This window comes from Myiozetetes cayanensis, unplaced genomic scaffold (assembly GCF_022539395.1).
Source record: "Myiozetetes cayanensis isolate MyiCay16 unplaced genomic scaffold, myiCay2020 scf1, whole genome shotgun sequence".
Lineage (NCBI taxonomy): Eukaryota > Metazoa > Chordata > Aves > Passeriformes > Tyrannidae > Myiozetetes > Myiozetetes cayanensis.
The window spans coordinates 16,371,310-16,390,154 of record NW_026086604.1 but is presented as its reverse complement, the minus strand read 5'-3'; the positions used below and the strand labels follow the sequence as shown (position 1 = coordinate 16,390,154).

At 40.6% G+C, this 18,845-nt stretch overlaps 1 protein-coding gene across 1 annotated transcript; it reads left to right on the top strand.

Moving 5' to 3' along the window:
• Positions 1 to 9,754: 9,754 nt before the first annotated feature.
• TRHR (thyrotropin releasing hormone receptor) lies at positions 9,755 to 18,441 on the top strand. Its single transcript, XM_050324464.1, has 3 exons — positions 9,755 to 10,549; positions 17,194 to 17,607; positions 18,436 to 18,441. Exons 1-3 carry the CDS (start codon positions 9,755 to 9,757, stop codon positions 18,439 to 18,441), a joined length of 1,215 nt encoding a protein of 404 aa, XP_050180421.1.
• Positions 18,442 to 18,845: the final 404 nt, after the last annotated feature.

Here is an 18,845-nt window from a genome sequence, read left to right as displayed (position 1 = left end):
TAACCCACCAAAGCTGATCAAGGGAAGCCAGCTGATGTAATCTTTTTGGATTTCAGTAAAGCTTTCCATACTGTCTCTCACAGGATCCTTCTGAAGAACATGACCAGCACACAGCTGGATAAACACATCATGTGGTGAGTGAGCAACTGGCTGATGGGTGGAGCAAAGAGGGTAATAGTGAATGGGGTGACATCAGACTGGTGACCTGTCACTAGTGGGGTTCCACAGGGCTCTATCTTAGGCCCTGTGCTCCTCAATATCTTAAAAAATGACTGGGACATAGAACTGGAAGGGATACTGAGCAAGTTTGCAGATGACAGAAAACTGGGAGGAGCTGTTGACTCCCTTGAAGGCAGGGAGGCCCTGCAGAGAGACCTTGACAAATTAGAGGACTGGGCAGTCACCAATCATATGAAGTTCAACAAGGGGAAGTGCTGGATTCTTTCCTGGGATGAGGCAACCTTGGATGTTCATATAGACTGGGAAATGAGATGCTGGAAAGCAGTGCCATGGAAAGAGACCTGGGAGTCCTGGTCAACATCAGGTTGAATATGAGTGAGCAGTGCCCTGGCAGCCAGGAGGGCCAGCCATGTCCAGGGGGGAATCAGGCAAAGCATCACCAGCCGGTCGAGGGAGGGGATTGTCCTGCTCTGCTCTGCACTGGTGCAGCCTCACCTTGAATACTGTGTGCAGTTTTGGACACCACAATATGAGATAGATATTAAGCTATTAGAGAGCATCCAAAGCAGGGCAGTGAAGATGGTGAAGGGCCATGAGGGGAAGCTGTACGAAGAGCAGCTGAGGCCACTTGGTCTGTTCAGCCTGGAGGAGACAGGGAGACCTCACTGCAGTTACCACTTCCTTGTGAGGGGAAGAGGAGGGGCAGGCACTGATCTCTTCTCTGTGGTGAGCAGTGACAGGACCCAAGGGAGTGCTCTGAAGTTGTGTCAGAGGAGGTTTAGGTTGGATATCAGAAAAAGGTTCTTTACTCACAGGGTGGTTGGGCACTGGAACAGGCTCCCCAGAGAAGTGGTCACAGCACCAAGCCTGACAGAGTTCAAGAAGCATTTGGCTGATACTTTCGGGCACATGGTGTCACCCTTGGGGATGGTCCTGTGCAGGGCCAGGAGGTGGACTCAGTGATCCTTGTGGGTCCCTTCCAATTCACTACGTCCTGTGATTCTGTGAAATTGTGTTTAAAACCATGCTATCCATTAACAAAACATGTTTTTACAGTCTGGTAAGAAAAAGCATCAACTCTTACCTATTAACTAATTATTATTAATATAGCTATTTTTATTAATATAGCTTTGGTGTTATACAAAAAATTAAAGATATTTTCAGATATTAGCTACATACTCACAGCTCATTCCCAATACAATTGTAAGAGAAATGAATGAAGTTAAAAGGAACAAACTTACTACTTTTTGCACTGCTGCATTCTGAGCGATAAAAGATTAAAAGAAAACAAAGTCAACATTTGTTTAGCTTTATCTCACAGGATTACTGCTTGAGTAGATTTTATTTGATTCACAGACCTCTTTGTTCATCTCTAATTAATAACATAAATCATTTATTTGTTCCTCTGATTGTTGTCATAGTGGGGTTTTTAATTAGCTTTTTCACATGGGTAAGTCATTGCATGGCCTTTAAGATTGCACATCTCACTGTATTTACCAAATCTACACTTACAAAATCAAGGCAGCAGTTGTCAGAACTGCAGAAAAAAAGTAGTTGGTTCTTTGCAGAAATGCATCTTTTAGTTTAATTCTCTGTTGTCTAACAGTTCACAAATTCTGGTCCAAGTTTCTCCCCTATCTTATGGTATGTGTATGACTCTCTCATGCATTTGTTTTCTGATACTCTTGTTCCAAACTTGCTCAGCTTCAGATACTTCTATTCCTTTCTGTCTTTTATGTATCCACTTGTTGTAATATTTGTCAGCTTGAATGGGTTTGAGACTGATAACCTGTCTGTCAAATGTAGCTGAAGTTGGTTAAAGCCTCTAAGAATTACTGAGGTTGAACAAATGGACAGATGAAGGGGCACATCCTCAGTCCTTTCTCATATCAGTATGAAAATCAGTGGGCTGGATTCTAGTTTGGTATGACCCCAAAAGAGGGCAAAAGAAAGCATCATGTTGTCATTTCTACTTCTTTTACAATGGACTCATCCTAATTCGAAAAACAACCACACTCTGGCTCTTCTCTACTGCATCTCAAAATCTACTGTTTGTTCTACTTTTAAATATAAATGAGCAAGTGATTTTGCGATTCACTGTTTGCATTAAAGAGCAAACATGCTCAGAGAGATTAACTGACGTGAAATCAAAAGAGTTGTTTTCAAAACTTTTATGAAGCTCAGAAGTTACAAACAAATAGGTTTACATCTTCAGCTATGGAACATGATTCTTTTTTGAATTATTAAAAATACTTTAACATTTTGAAATGACAAAATGCAACTTCTGATTTTTATTTCCCAAAAAAAGCACTCTACCACAATTGAAAAAAATTTGAAAGTAGTTTCAGTCATCCTGGCTGCATTTTTTTCTACACAAAACCTTTTTTGAGATCCCTTCACTCAGCCGTAGCAGTAACTCTGTCCCCTTCCAGAAATGCTCCCATCTAATGATGGGAGTGGCGTGTGCAAGAAGTCATGGTATAAACCAGTTTTCCGCTGCCTTTGCATAGTAGAGCATACAGCATGAAGCCAAGGACGTAGAACAAGATACTGTTTTCATATGCTTGTACTAACAGATTTTGGTGTTGTATTTGAACAACCAGTCACCCACAACCAACTGTCTCAGACTGATAGAAATCTTTTCCTAAGGTTTTTTGCCATCCTCTAGTAAAGACACCACTGGGATCACAAACTCCCATCTTTCACACGAGTGTCTTCTGCTGTGGCTACAGTGATAACAGCAAATAGCTGAGCACAGCTGGTTAGTCAAACACCAGATGTTTACATGCCTTTTGGTATAATTCAGTTTTACACTGCTGGTTACTAAGAAGTTACCAAGCTTTACATTAATTTGGGATCTGGACCCATGAGCCTCAAACCAATCTGATGTTCTCCCTCCATACTTGGGCACCTGATGGACTGTCCTCCATCTGGACCCAGCCTCATGCCACACAAACTAAGAGTTGCTCTCCCAGACACTCTTTTTCTATTATCTTTTTCTAAGATTTTGTTGAGCTATTTATTCATCAAGGAAAAAGGTGCTTAGATGTCAATTTCTTTCCAAGACCAGGTGACTCAATCTCCTTCCCAACTACTAGGTTAGCATGTTGAACCCACTGAGCACCTCATTACGGATGTGCCAAACTCCCTGTTGGTAATCAAGGTACTCAGGTGAGATGAGTAATTTTCACAGCTAGAAAGAACTTGCATTAAATATTACCAAAAATATGGTATCTTAATGAGTTATTTAATATCCTTGTGTTGCATTTCTTCTGAACATAAAAAGCTGGATATTGTGCTGAATTATGACAAGTCTTTCTGCTATGAATTTAAATTAATGTCCTCAAATTCTGTCTGATCATTCATTACTTTACCATCTAGAATAATAGACAGGCAATTATATTCTTAATGACAAAGCTCTATGCAGAGTCATGGTAGAATTAGTATTTATTCTCCTGACTTGAGGTTCTCTAGAGACATAAGACAAATGACATAAAATTAGTTTAACACAGAAACTAGAAAGTTGTGTCCTTGAAGTAAAACTATGGGATCTGTGAGATCTAAAACTCATAATCACCAAAGACAAGACCTCTGCTTTGATCTTTCAAGCAGTTATGTTTTCTGGTTGGTTCAAATACTGGATCTCATGTATAGGCAGTTGATTTTAATACCTATAACATACATGTTTGCTCAGAGAATATAGACTTTATAGAATGAGATTCCAGTATAATTTTAAAACAGTTTTATTTTTATTAAGATTTTGGGATTATAGTCTACATTTTGCCCATAATCACAGAAGACTTTTCATGGTGTTTTTTAAAATAGGGGCAGCAATTTTAATTCAAAGTACATATATTAAATAAAGCAGACTTTGACAGTATACATTTTCTTCTTTGAAATTATGCATTATCAAGTAGCATTAATAGATGTGTTTAAAGGATGAAAAGACATCATATAAATCAGAAGAATGCCCAGTTACTGCTGCAATAATTTGCCAAGGCTGGCAGAGTTTCGGCATTTCTCCTTGCTCTGAAAAATGAGGCACAAAGTTATGAGTGGACTATTCATCAGATACCATGGATCCTTTTCCCGTTTACTGGAGTCCAGGGGGTAGTTCAGTCTTTCCCAACATTCACCTGAGGATCTTCCAAAACCCATTTAAAATATGAGTTCGTGTGTCCCACTTTCCTTCTTAGGAAGGCACAAGACAAAGGAACACAGGTGTGTACAGGGATTGCAATGACAGAATCAGAGGGCACCCAGCCCATCCTACTTTTATCAGAAAGAATCAACCATGTCTATGCCAAGCAGTTTTTTGCTCATTCCTAATGCTGAAGTCTCTAGCTTCCCTGCATAATCTATTCCAAATCCTCTTTACTGGCAAATTCCTCAATCTTTACAATGATTTTTCCAATCCAGTGGTATTTCCAATCCAGATCTTCCCTGTGGCTGTTTCAGATTATTATTTCCATCATGGGTGCAGAAAGCAGATCAGTCATTTTTATTTTACAGCCTCAGCCTCATCTTGTGAAGGGTAGGTGACATACATTTGTTCATTGTTTTCTCATGGGTCTTGCTGTCATAGATAGATCTTTCCTCTTGCTCTTCTGAGTTGTATCCACATCTCAAAAGGTGCCACCCAAAACTGGAGACAGTCCAGTGAGGGATAAGCTCATACATCATGTTGGAGAAGCTCTTGCTGATGCACTCCAGATGAAAGTTTGATTTCACACCAGCTTCTTGTTAGCCCTTCATACTGATGGATGCATGGCTTGGGATCAGATGAGCTGCTTCTACAGACTTGTTCCTCTCCCATTTGTTCCCCACTGGTTTTATGTACCTGCTTGCCCTTGCCAAAGTGTACCACTTTGTGTTTTTCACTATTGAACTGAACCCCTTCTTTTTCAGATCACTTTTCTGTGGTGATTTTGACAGCTAACAGTCACTTAAGAGGCAAATCCAAGTGAATGCAAATAATTCACCAAATAATAAAATCAAAAAAGCAGTTTTCCTCACCCATCTCTAAATGTTTTTTGAGTGGTCTTTCTACATTTATTTTGGCAAAGTTCCTGCTCCTTCATCAGGCTCTTGTACAGTTTATCTCCATCTGAGCTGGTAGAAGAAAAGCGTAGACTTAAAAGTCCTTCCAGCCTTCTTTGTCACGTGATCCTAGTTCTGTCTCAACAAACCAGTGGTTTGGTCCAGTGACTTTGCTGACAGGCAAGAGATGAATCAAATTTCCCATGTGAGCCAACTGATTGCTTAAATACAATTTTTGTAATTTTTTTGATAATTGTTTTTTCAGAACATTTTAGTTAAAAATTCCTTATTATTTGCCTTGAGCTAACACCAGTCCAAGATGAAGATTAAATGAAAATAAATATAATTCAGCAAAACTCACCTTTGAAACAGGATTTGCACTCTCATGGAGATTAAAAGGGCCTAGATCAATAGAATTTGTCAGGTACACGTAAGAATGCAAGAGTCTCCAACTCATAATAAATCCTAAACCACTTAGGTATTTTTGGAAAATCCACTCATGATTTTAGCAGTATTTCAGCATTCATCAGTTACAGGCAACAAAAAATTATTTAGAAAAAAGGATCACTGTCTTGGGTAACGAGATTTATCCCACAGAAAAGGTGTCTGGTCCCCTTACAATCTTTACTCATGAAAGGCTTTTCCAGGCGCAGATTTCTCCCACAAACCAAACACTTACCCACTGTCTCACTGTATCAGCACAAAAACACAGCCATGTGGTGCAGCAGATGGAGGAGGATAAATTCTAGTTCACCACAGTTGCTACACTATTTAACTGTCCAGTGTAAATCCCAAACACATTTGGAGCTGATCATGCCAGTAGCTAGATACAAACTTTAAAAGCCAGCCTTTGGATGGTACTAAAACAGTTACCCATTGGTGGCTTTTGTTCTCTACAAACTGCAGCTGTGGAAAGATTTGTACAGCAGTAAGTGCTCAGCAATCCATCGGAGGTGGGTGCAGAGTAAAGAATCCAACTTAGCTGAGATTTTTCATGAACCCTGAGTACAGGCAGGTAATATGGTCTCAAATTTCAGAGTCGTTTTTCAAAACAGAAAAGGCCAGCTGGGGAAGTGATCTGAGTTAGAGAAACAGAACTAAGAATAATTTATAACTATGGGGTAAACTGTTTATAGTGATTCAGTGTTCCATCTCAGTTTTTGCTTAGTTATGAGACAGTTTGTTATGTGTTTGTTCTGACTCAAGTGAGCAGAGACACATTTTAATTGAGACAAATGGAAAACAAAATTGGGCACAAATACTGTTGGCTAAGTGGTACACAGCACAGGAGGTATCAACATGATGCCTTCCCCTCTCCCTCCTATCCAGGAGTTGTACCAACATAAATGTACTAGCAAAAGTCAGCACATTTCCAGGTCTTGTTTTTCTAGTTATTGTTGTTGACTTGCTGACTGCATCTGTCCTCATTAGTACATGCAATGTCAACCGATGCCTGGACCAACAGGCATGGATATAAAGTGGGGTAACAGATACGCAGTAAAAGCTTCACAGTGATCTATGGTCCATCTGCTGTGCTGCAGGGCTTGCATGTATTCATGATGAATTGCTTTTGAAACTAGCCACTATATTTTGACAGTTGCGTTAACACAACGTTAATGGAGAAGAAAAAGTTGATCTTTTACTGATTCCAAGATTCAGTATTTGACTTCTGACTGATGATCACATTATATAATTTGAAGGTATCAGGCAACTTGCATCATACAGTGTTTCAGTGAAATACACAGCACCAGATGCTTTTATTACATATACATACAGAACATATATATCCAGTCTTGAAATTCCTTCTGCAATTACTGCAGGTTTTACAGAAACATTGAAGGCTGGGGAAGTACTGTATGGAAAAAAAGGGGAAATGTTTCATGTAGGATGTTAATACTGTCAAAACTCTGAATGCCTCCTATAGATATATTTCCCCATAGCTATACAGTAACAACTCCATACTTTTTTCCCTACCAGAGTGCAACACTTGATAAAAAGACACAAAAAGTGACTGAGACGAGATGGTCTATCCCATCTCTGACACAGACCAGTAGCAGGTGCAGAGGAATGAGGCAAGTATCAGATACTATGTCTTGCACATCTTCCAGACCTCTGATATTCACTTCAAAGTCACATGGCCTATTAAATATTCCACAGCTTCTCTGCATCCCATGCCCTCAGCCATGTCTTCTAGCACTGCAAACACTTACATAGTCTCAGATGTGTTAATTTTTAGCCCCAACTTAGATCATCCACATTGCCTACAAAAGTTAGCAGAATATGCAGAAGCATGAGGAACAAGCATTCATGGTAAGACAGTGTGGCAAAAAGGCATCAGTCACCCCTGAAAGAGAAATCAGCCTAAGGAGGAGTCAGACCTTTCCAATTCATCTGAGGTCCCTGAGGGTTAAGGGGTTTATCCAGGGTGCCATTTAACCCAGTTTCTTGCTTTGAACTTTGGTTCAGTGCCTGATGGGTTTGATGCCTGCAGGGTCCCTGAGTGCTGACACAAAGTCTGTGATCTTTCACTCCTGGTCTACCTCATGGTGCATTTCGTGGTGTATTTTATTCCATGGGGTTGGACATCTATAGCTATCCCCCCTATAGTCACACAGCTTTAAAAGCATGGATTGCTAAGGGGTAATCTGTCCAGTTTGAAGGATAAAATGCTGTGGAGTCTGAAGGGGCTGGGAGGCATTACAGTAGTGCTGACCTTCTTTCTCTTTCAGCTGTGTGCAAAATAACAGGATCGTATAGAGGAGAATCAAGATGAGACCTACGATACTTTTCTGCTGATATGCTGTTGGTCGAGCAACCAGCAACCTGTGTTTTCCCATAGGCCACTGCAAGGCCAAAAAATCTGCTTCTTTTCACCCATGTTTCTTCATCTGTTAAACCGGAATAATGATATTTGCTTTAGTTTGCTGGGTACTTTTGGGTCTACAGATAAAAAACATATGATTATGACTGAAAAGTGAAAAGGCAAATGGAAAACAATGACTAGAAAACTTTACCGAGTGGCTTCAAACCTCTGGAACTGTTTGAATCTGTTTTTCATCTTTGTTTCAGGTGATACTGTCTTTTTGTTACCACCTGTTGTTTCAGTCTATTTAAAAATGCTAGTTTTGCACCATGTGCCTGTGCTAATCCTTCTCTCTTGACACTAAAAATTGTTCTGAAAACCAAGTTGCCTTCCTCAGTTGTGCAACACTGTATTTTGTTGAACCCTTCCTGAGCAAAGAGCAAAAGCATTTGCCCTAAATGGAGAAAAAGAAGGATTTTAAGGCAAATTTACTCTTTAACCTTTTAACACAGTAGTATAAGGAGAAACTACGAGTTGAGGGGCTGCGGTGGGGAGTTGACAAGGGCACTTTCACAGAGCCCTGCAGAAAGTTTGCTATTGTTTCATTCACTGAGGCGTTTAGGTTGCCAGCGAGACAGGAAAGACCTGCATTCATCTACAGGTGCAGCTGAGTTACTGCATCGGTAGGGCTTCATTTGCACGGCTCAAAGCAGCTATTTCCACAGACAGTCTTTGGTTCATCTGTGTTTTTTCACAACCTGACTGACAGTGGAGGAGTTTATTCAGCCAGGGAAGACCCTTCCTTGAGGAAACAGTGGAGGAGGGGGTGGGTGTGCACATGCACGTGTGTGTGACTGATCCATTAAGAAGCAATTTGTGCTGTGGTAGTTTTATTGTCACTGTGCTACAATTCAGAAGAGAGCTGAAAGGGCTTGGGAGTGATGACAGCAATAGCAATAGAGGTTTTGAAGAGAATTTTCTATAAACCACATTTTTTTCCCCTGTAATTTTCAAAAGCTGGGATGTGTTTCTTTCTAAGCCCTGAAGTGACTCTTACAGACCCCTGCAAAGTAGGAGGCAAATTACCATTACTTTCATAAGGACAGGGACACGGGGAAGTCAGAATTTTAGAAACTGGTGTAATTTTATTGCCAGTCATCTCTCCTTTGTCTGCCTGTGTGGATCAATATGATCAATACGTGAGATAGGCATCTGAGAACAGAGAGAGGAAAGCGGTATGAGGCACAAAACCTTTACAAATTCCTCTCTTTTCACGTCCTGCTGCTGTCTCCACCCTCGGCGCTTTGTGACTCCTCCTGGCAAGCGGCGATGCTGGTCTGCCCGGGCTGGATCAGCTCAACCCTGTGCGGAGCTCAGCAGCTGGCGGTGCGGGAGGGCTCTGCATTCCCTGCCCCTGCAGGGAGGAAACTCACCTCCGCGGGCTCGATTTCATGAATGACAACTCAGCTATGAGGAAACAGCCTTTTAACCTGTGCAAATGAGCTGGAGTCTTAGAGGGATTAACCCGTCTGGTAGTTGAATTTATAAAGACTGAAAGTCCAGGTGCTTTCGGGGGAGTGGAGGACGGCACAGGAGTGGGACTGTGACTGCATGGAGAATGTGCTTTGGAGCTGAGGAGCACCCAGACTGCTCCACTCACCCTTTTGCATGACAATGGAGAACAGGTGCTGAGATCAAGTGCTGGGCAGAAGCAGCAGTGGGCTGGTGAAGATGGAGAATGGCACAGGGGACAAGCAGAACCAAACTGTGCTGCCACTATCAAGCCAGGAGATCATTACAGTTGAATACCAAGTGGTTACCATTCTCTTGGTCCTCCTCATCTGTGGACTGGGCATTGTGGGCAACATCATGGTGGTTTTGGTGGTCCTCAGAACCAAACACATGAGAACTCCCACTAACTGCTACCTGGTGAGTCTGGCTGTGGCAGATCTCATGGTGCTTGTGGCTGCAGGACTACCCAATATCACAGAAAGCCTGTATAGGTCCTGGGTGTATGGCTACGTGGGGTGTCTCTGCATCACTTATTTCCAGTACCTAGGGATCAATGCTTCTTCTTTTTCCATTGCTGCCTTCACCATTGAGAGATACATAGCCATCTGCCACCCCATCAAAGCCCAATTCCTGTGCACTTTTTCAAGAGCCAAAAAGATCATTATTTTTGTCTGGGCTTTCACCTCCATATATTGTATGCTCTGGTTTTTCTTGCTGGACATTAATACAGTAGCCTACAAAGAGACTACTGTTGTGTCCTGTGGCTACAAGGTGTCCAGGAGCTATTACTCTCCTATCTACATGATGGACTTTGGCATATTTTATGTTGTGCCAATGGTATTGGCAACTGTCCTCTATGGCCTGATTGCTAGAATACTGTTCCTGAACCCCATCCCTTCGGACCCAAAGGAAAACTCTAAGACATGGAGGAATGATGTGGCTCACCAAAGCAAGCCTGTGAATTCCAAGATGACTAACAGAAGTTTCAATAGCACTATTGCTTCTCGAAGGCAGGTAGGAACAGCAGTTTGAAATGTCCTTCTGAAATGTAAAGCACACTTGGTTTAGAGTTCACTGTTCTGAAGCTGTAGAAAGAGGTAAAACTTTTTGCTAACTAGTCAAGTTGAAATTCTGTGATACGTATACACATACGTATAAATATGAATTTTTTTCTTGCTTATTCATTATTACCTACTGCAAGGACCAAAAAAATTAGTATTTTATTTCCCATATTGAAAAGTATTTAGGGAGCATCAATTATGAATGAAACATTTTCAACTATAGTTTCTTTATATTACAGGCTGTTAGTAATCTTGCCAAATATACAGTGACTTTTGAGTAATTTTTGGGATCTGAAGAGAAGGAACTAGCCTGGGAATTTGGGAGACTTGAGGTTTGGTCTCAGTTAAGGCAGTTTGTCACCCAGCAAACACAATCATGTTGCCACTTTTCCTGTCTCTAACTCTCCTGTGAAAAGTCTATTTAAGGAAATCTGTATATAAAAGTGCTTTTTAAATGCTAATATCTTGGTTACTCTCTCTCTTTTTATGTATCAATTGCTCAAAACTGGTGCATACATTTGACTACCTTCTTTTTATATTGTTAAATATGTGTGCTGTCCTGTGTCGTAATACCAGTAGAATATAGTTAGTAGATTAATGCCTGGCTGTTTGCAGTAAACCACACTGCCTCATTCTCACACAGCATGCAGCAAGTAACACAGCTGGTGCAGTGGCTGTGTGAGAAACACAGGGTGCATCCTTCTCAGCTGGCTCTTGGGAGCAGGCTCCAGTCAGGGCAAGCAGCCTGATGTGAGCATTGGGAAGCAGTGTTTTGTGCTGAGTGCCTTGGCTCTTGACCTTGTATGGTACCCCAGTGGGTTGCTAAACCAAGCTTCTGCTTCCCTACACTGTACAGCTCCCTCAGGAAACCAAACTGAGCTGTGCACCTGCTCAGACAACCTGAATGCCCCCCTTGGGTGAGGGGTTGAACTTTATATTCTTCTTATTTTGTGTAGATTGCTACTGTTTAATGAGAGGGTCCATGTTTTCTTATTACAGAAGTGGCATGGACCTCAAAAGGTGACTGAGCTCCTGCTAGAGCGCCCAGCACTTGCAGAGCACTAGAGCCCTGCTTTGAAATGCACAGCAGAAACATGTGGGCTACGTTATATTAATTATGTTGCCAATTATAGTTAATAGTCAGATAAGAACTGTTTAATGTTATTTTTCTTTGTCCATTAATTAGCAGAAGAAGATAATCTGATCTTCAAGTTCTCAATATCACTTGAGTGCACATGCTTGATTGCATGTGCTTAGCATCACTTGAAAAACAGACAAATCTTTTACACTGAACACTGCTGAATATGGATACTGCTTTATTATGAAACCAAAAGGTGAAGATTATAATATGAAATCTTTTATGTCTTGTAAAGTCAGCAAGATTTTTCTAAAAGCTTAAGTAATCTGGTTGCTTAAAGTAGCCTCATTATGAGTAAAGCCTGCATTTACATTCAGTACAACATGGGAAGCAAAGCAAGGATAGTGTGGCATTATAAGTAATATTTTTTTACATAATAGCAGCACAAAAAAGCCAGTGGTGTAAAATGAGAAAACACAAGTCCATATTCAAAAAAATCTAGCATCTCAAGAGTTAGTAAGACACAGAAGTGAAAATTTTCTGCTGCTCTGGCAAAGCCACGTGTAGCTGACAGTATAGTTTGGCCTCACAGTGAGTCCTGCTCTCATGTGAAACTATCTGTCTTCTCAGAACTGTCCTTGTGTTACAGAGAGTGAGTTGTATACAATGCCCAGCATATAATCCAGAGAAAAAGTGACTGAAAATATGGTGTACACTTTCTCCTTCTGTGGCAGTTCTCATATTTACCCAAGAACATTTCTACAAAATTAAATTTGTGCATGTTTCTGTGGTGGGTTGGCTCCTGCTGAGAATGGGGAGAAAAGGACAGGCAGATAAATTATCAGTTGTTGTCATGGGCAATGCAGACTTTACTTGGGGAAAATGAGTATTGCCAATTTATTTCCCATTGTTATAGTCCCAAGGTACACTCAGTCCCTTGCCTGAAGCTAGCCAGCAGTGTGGGGCCAGGGAGTATTTCAGTCAGGTTGCAGAGGTTGGTCTCTTGTCACCCCTTCCTTCTCACTCTTCTATTGTTTCAGTGTGGTTCCTCCACTGGCTGCAGTCCCTGCAGGTGGTGCCAGCCTTGCCAAAAGGTGCCTCCTCCTCTGACTTTGGTGTTCCCCCACTGTTTCTCATTCTTTTGTTCTCTTATCCCCTCTTTCTCTCTTTTTAGCATTTTTGGCATTCCTTAAATATGTTTTCTCAGAGGCACCACCAGCTTTGCTGATGGGCTCAGCTGTGTCCTTATGGGTCTGTTGGAGCTGGATGGAACTGTTAGGGTCCGGCTTGAGACAGTCCTTGGCTTCTTCTCAGAGAGACCACCCTTCCAACCTGCTGCAGTAAAAACTTGGACGTGGAAACTCAGTACAGTTCCACTGAGTGCTTATAATTACTACTACTACTACTACTACTACTATTATTATTATTATTATTGTTATAATTATAATTGTAATCAACCTACTATGAACTCACACATATAATACAGCAGAATTAAACAGTAAGTTAGATAGGTTTCCCCAATCCTCATGACAGTTTAATTAAGGAGTTTCATAACCATTTTTGATGATGATTAATCCAACATGGCAATATGTAAAGTCACTTTCCCCCCTTAGTCTGAGCAGGATTGCTTAACTAGCTTGGATTAAGCATGACCCAGACTGCCAAATCAAAAAATTTTCTTAATTTTTCATGGGACTTTCCATTATATCATCTATGTTTGGAAAGTGGTCTGTTGTTAAAAAAGGTAAAAATTTTTTGAACAGGATAGGAAAGCATTTTCTCCTTGTCATACAGTGTTTTAGTTGAAGAGCACTATCTGAAGCTGTTTCCATATCATGACAGAGGTCAACTCTATTGTCCAGTAGTTTTTTAGACCTTTTTCTTTTTAACCTTGTGTTAAAAGAAATGCATATGGCTGTATATTAGTGTTCCTATGTCTACTTCCAAGAATTAGTCAGTCAATACTTCCAATTGTGAATCATACTGTTATGCAATTTCATTTGTTTTCTCCAAAAATGACTTGTGTTGCTACTACGAGAGTTAGCCCAGAATCAGGAGCTGATGCACTAAAAATGCAAAGTCCAACTTGGAAAACATCCTGAATTCAATACCTAGGACGCTTTCTCACACAAAGCACCAATGGAAAGGGCAGGTCAAGGGAGGAACAATCCTGATATGGCATCTAGAATAGCTCTATGCTCAAGGAAGAAGAAAATATAGAGTGAAATAACCATTTCCTTAGAGCTGTGGAGGGCAGCTACCTAAGCTGAGGTGAAGACGGGTGGGAAGCTCAGCATACGTATAAAACATTTTATATATATATATATATGAACAGTAAGGAGTGAGATTCTATTCCTGAAGGTGAATGGATGGACTATGTTCAGTTGCATTAGAAAGGATATTTTCAGTCTCTGATGTAAACAGACATAATTTCAGCACTGAATAGGAGTCAAGAGGGGAAGCAAGGAGTCAGTTCATTAATAGAAAATGTGTCATTCAAAGTATTCAGAGCAGATTTTGCCATAAAACAAAGGTTCCCTAATGAGTAACAGTAACCAATATTAAATGTATTTTTACAGCATAGAGTATGAGGGAGAAAAGCTATATTTTGGGGGTGGTCCTTGAATTTGCTAACAGTGCTTCTTCTCTTCTAGCAGCACAAGTACTAGGATCTCTCAGCATTTCTAAAATGTTAATTTTTTTTCTTCTGGAAATTGGAATAATTTTGTTCTGCTCAGAATCAAGAAAATGTTCTGAAGACCCAGACATGGTCAGAAGGAAGATAAGAGGGAAAGAACTTAAAACTGAAGGGTATAAAAGGGATTTTACCGACATGCAAGAAAACTTTGAAAATGTGAGGAAAATTAAATCCTTTTTTTTTTCCTAGGAGTATCTGTTCTTGAACTACCTTGGCAAGCAGCTCATTATCTTTTAAAAGAAAGCAAGAGGCCATGGGAAGCAGATGGGAAGACAAGGAAGGGATCTAATCCTCTTTTTATAGCAGCTAAGAGTCCATACATTCTCTGGGTGATGTGCTCAAGGAATCACAACCTGAGCTGTGTGCTCCTCATCTGCCTAGTTTTCCAGATCAGATCTTGGTGCTGGCTGTGTTGAGCTCTCCCATATTTCCATTTTATCCCACATAGCTCAGCCCACAGATCCCAAATTTTTTTCTTGTGTATTCATAAAATGAACATTGAATTACATATTTGCAGGTATATTTCATACTGCACCCAGAGTAATTCCTAGTTTCCTCAGGTATCAAGGGTACTGTGAAAAATAAATACAGCCTTAGATAACAAATGTTGTTTATACTTAACATGGGATCCAGCTCACTAAACATTATGCATATCTTACAAAGTTAGTTACTTAGTCCAATCAAATCATCTAAGGTCATCATGGTCAGTTATAACAGGCAGATTAACCTCTAGAGAAAGTCCTGTCTTTGACAGTAGTGCAGTCTGCAATGACCTGCTCCCCTGAGAAATCCTTCTGTTCTGTCACAGCAGAGCAAGCACAGATTTCAGATTTCAGCTTTCAGTGCAAGATAAGTTTTGTAAGGCCTACATGAAATCCTCAGTCTTATAATTTGATTTCACTTGTGATGTTAGTTTATCAAGACCTTAATCCTTCTATTTATTTAATGCTCCTCCTTGTTGCATAACTTCTTTTTATTACAAAATCATGGACTGGGATATACAATCTCTTTTCATTGCAAGAAATACCACCAAGCACAAGAAAGATATTATTACATACCTTTAAAACACCAGAGCAATTATCACTTTTGCCTATCAATGTAAGAAAGATTAGTGTTCAAAGGAGAATGAAACAACTACCAAATTCTGAGTACCTCAGTAATGAAAATGTTTAATAAAAACACTTCCTTAGAATGACAAGGTTTTGGAGCAGGAAAGAAAAGGAGAATACTAGTTCAGAATTAAAATATTGTGAATCTATTCAGTAAAATACATTTTGAATATTTTTAGAACATTCTCAGAAATAAAAACATAGGGTTTGAAAAATGTTTGTATGCAACCAGCACCATATTCAATCTCAAGCACTTCACTGTCATTCAAAATACACTTGAAATTTGGACTAAACCAGGTTTGCTCAAAGCCTTTTAATCATGTTTTCAATCTCCCTAACTAGGAATAATTTGTACTCTGAGTGTAGGATAAGCAGTGTGCATCCACAAGAAAAGAGCAATCAGTGTATCCTTGCCTTCACCTGAGCAATGAATGAGGATGCTAATACTGCTGCTTTCAGAGAGCTTTGGTGTGTATGTTTATGGGTAATAAAAAGTATGTTCTTTAAAAGTTTGTCCTCTTAGAACTCCAGAGTGTCAAATAATTAGCCCCCTCCCAAATGCTGTTTAGTTGTGTTTCATATGAAGATAGGGCAGTTTATTTAGACAAAGTGGACCAAAATTTCCTCTAAACTATTCCTGTTCAGCCCCATCAATCGCAATGAAGATTTTTGGTGTGGGTAAGAAAGCAGCAATTTTTCTTTAAAGACATGCTCAGGAGAAATGTAAATTGTCAATGATTGGTAACAAAGTGCCCTGCAGAGCTTCTGATAGTAAAATACTCTGATGCTTGTGTAGACTATTATCCACTGAATGCCTTACCTGATGCAAGACATCTCTTAGCTAGGCTAAGTCCAGTTGTTCATCCAAGCTCCACAAATAGTTACTTTCTTCCTTTCAATGTGGATTATTTTCCATGATGAATTATTATTCTCCATTGAATGGATTTGCTCAGTTTGGAGGCACGTGCTGGAGCTGAGCCGGGGTGAGGTGAGGAGTCCTGAGACTTCCTGAGCCAGAGCAAGTCAGTACTGAGTCACCTCACTGCTTGCTGCCATTTTCACAGGAATTTCTGTTTTAGAAGTGATTTGCAGATAAGGAAAGATCATAATTTGAGCTACCTAGGACATTCACATTTTGTTTTATTACTATGACTGTTCACTAGAAAATTAGAAAAAATAGCCTATAAGTCATAATTAAACATGTCACTTGACAAGAAAAGGAGATAGTATTTCTCTGTCTCATTTTTTTACTTCTACTGAACACAGCTGTAGCAAAATTAAAAGTGAGGGTAAAGGGAGTAGAATTATAAGATAAATATGAATATGTACATTTAAAGACAGATAAAGATGCATTAATTTGTGTAGAACCTTTGCTTTTCATCACATTCTTTATCATAATACCTATAACAAAACCAACAAACTGATTTATAGGTATATGTGTGAGAAGTTGAAAAGTCTAAGGTCTACATCAATTAGCTGACTGGGTTATCACCTGGAAGGAGTAAATTAACAAAAACTAGGAAGAATTTGGATCCAAGTTTTTTTTCTTCTTACTTTAGAAAATTTTTCTGAATCAAATATTCATTAGAAATTCCCACTGAAGGGCTTGTCCACAGTTTTGCTTTGACTCTAGAGGAGTAAGAGTGCACATGTTCATTTCAAGGTGAGTACTAACCCTCTGCCCTCTTCTGCCTACCTCTGTGTTTCCCCAGGTTACCAAGATGCTGGCTGTGGTTGTGATTCTATTTGCATTCCTATGGATGCCCTACCGCACGCTGGTTGTGGTCAATTCCTTTCTCTCCAGACCCTTCCAAGAAAACTGGTTCCTGCTATTTTGCAGAATCTGTATTTATTTAAATAGTGCCATCAATCCTGTAATTTACAATCTCATGTCCCAGAAATTCAGAGCAGCCTTCAGGAAACTCTGCAACTACCAGCAGAAACAGCAGAAGAAGCCTGCCAGTTATAGTGCAGCCCTAAATTATAACATCATCAAAGATTCGGATCACTTCAGCACTGAGCTGGAAGATATTACTGTCACCAATACCTACCTGGCCTCTGCAAAATTGTCCCTTGGTGATACATGTTTGTCATCTGAGGTAACAGTCAATGCATTTCAGTGTTTTGTGTGGAGTCCTCATGAGCTGGAGCATGTTGCTGGGCATGGGGCTGTGCTGGGATTGCTTCAGCTGGGGCAGCACCACAGAGAGCCAGGAAAGGCTGAGGGTAGCAGGTGATGCACCAAATAGGGCATGGCAGGGAGGGAGGACTGCCCAGGTCTGGAAGGTAATGATTTTGAAGGACCGTGTGCCAAGCATCATAGGAATTGGAGGATCTGCAGCATGGGATGAGAAAGATGAGGAGAAAGACAGAGATTAAGCCTTATTTTCTGAGGAGCAGAGGGCAATAGTGAAGCATCAGAAGGTGGTGCTCAGGCACGGTGCCTCACGTACACATCTGGTAGGAGGGTATTATGTCTGAGCTGTGGATGTCTGAGCTCAGTGATTCCTCCAGGCATGCTCCTTCAGGGAGGGAAATAGAGCCTGCAGGGAGGGAAATGGGGCATTTTCTGGGGTCTCACCCCCTGGCTCCAGCTGGAGATTTACTAGCCCAGTGCCACCATGCAGCTGGTGCTAGGAGAAGACAAGGTTCTCCCGCACACCAGCCCTCTGGTCCTGAGAGTGCTGAAAGCTCCACTCACTTCCATTCCAGCAGCAACATCCCCATGTGTAGCACTTCTCTCTAATCCAGCTCTTTTCCACAAGATGATGTATGTTACTGATTTCATGATACTTTTTTACACAATACTACTTAAATGCTGTTTGTAAACCTGTATGCTTTAGAATTTACCAATACAGATGATCCACAGAGAGGCTTAGTTCTTATTCGTATTTGCGGATGGTATGAGAATGATGATTTTTTTTTCAGTTTTCTTCTCCTCTCCTCTTTTTCAGGCCTGAGGCCCAGCTTCTTCTGTTGTACACAGACATTTGGATGTTTTGTTCCTACCGAACTGTATGAAATGTAAAGACATCTCTGCTCACAGAATTGCAGGGCTTACTATAATCTCTACACACCTGCCTGTGCCCTACAAGAAAAAACAGCCTCTTAGGGAATGAAAAGAATATACTACTGAGATTAACTGAACAAAGCACTTAATAGAATGTAACTTTAGGAGGGTGAGTTGGCTTCCATGGAATACCCAAATGCTTTGTCTCTTTAACTGGCCGAAGAGTGGTCTGCATTCTCGGGCTTCCTAGGACATGTCCACAGATGCAGAGTGGGGCAGTGGCTGATGCTCCCAGTGAAGCTGGGAGTCAAGGAGAGGAGCTACCCTTCTGTGTGGCTGCACTGGGCAGTACCA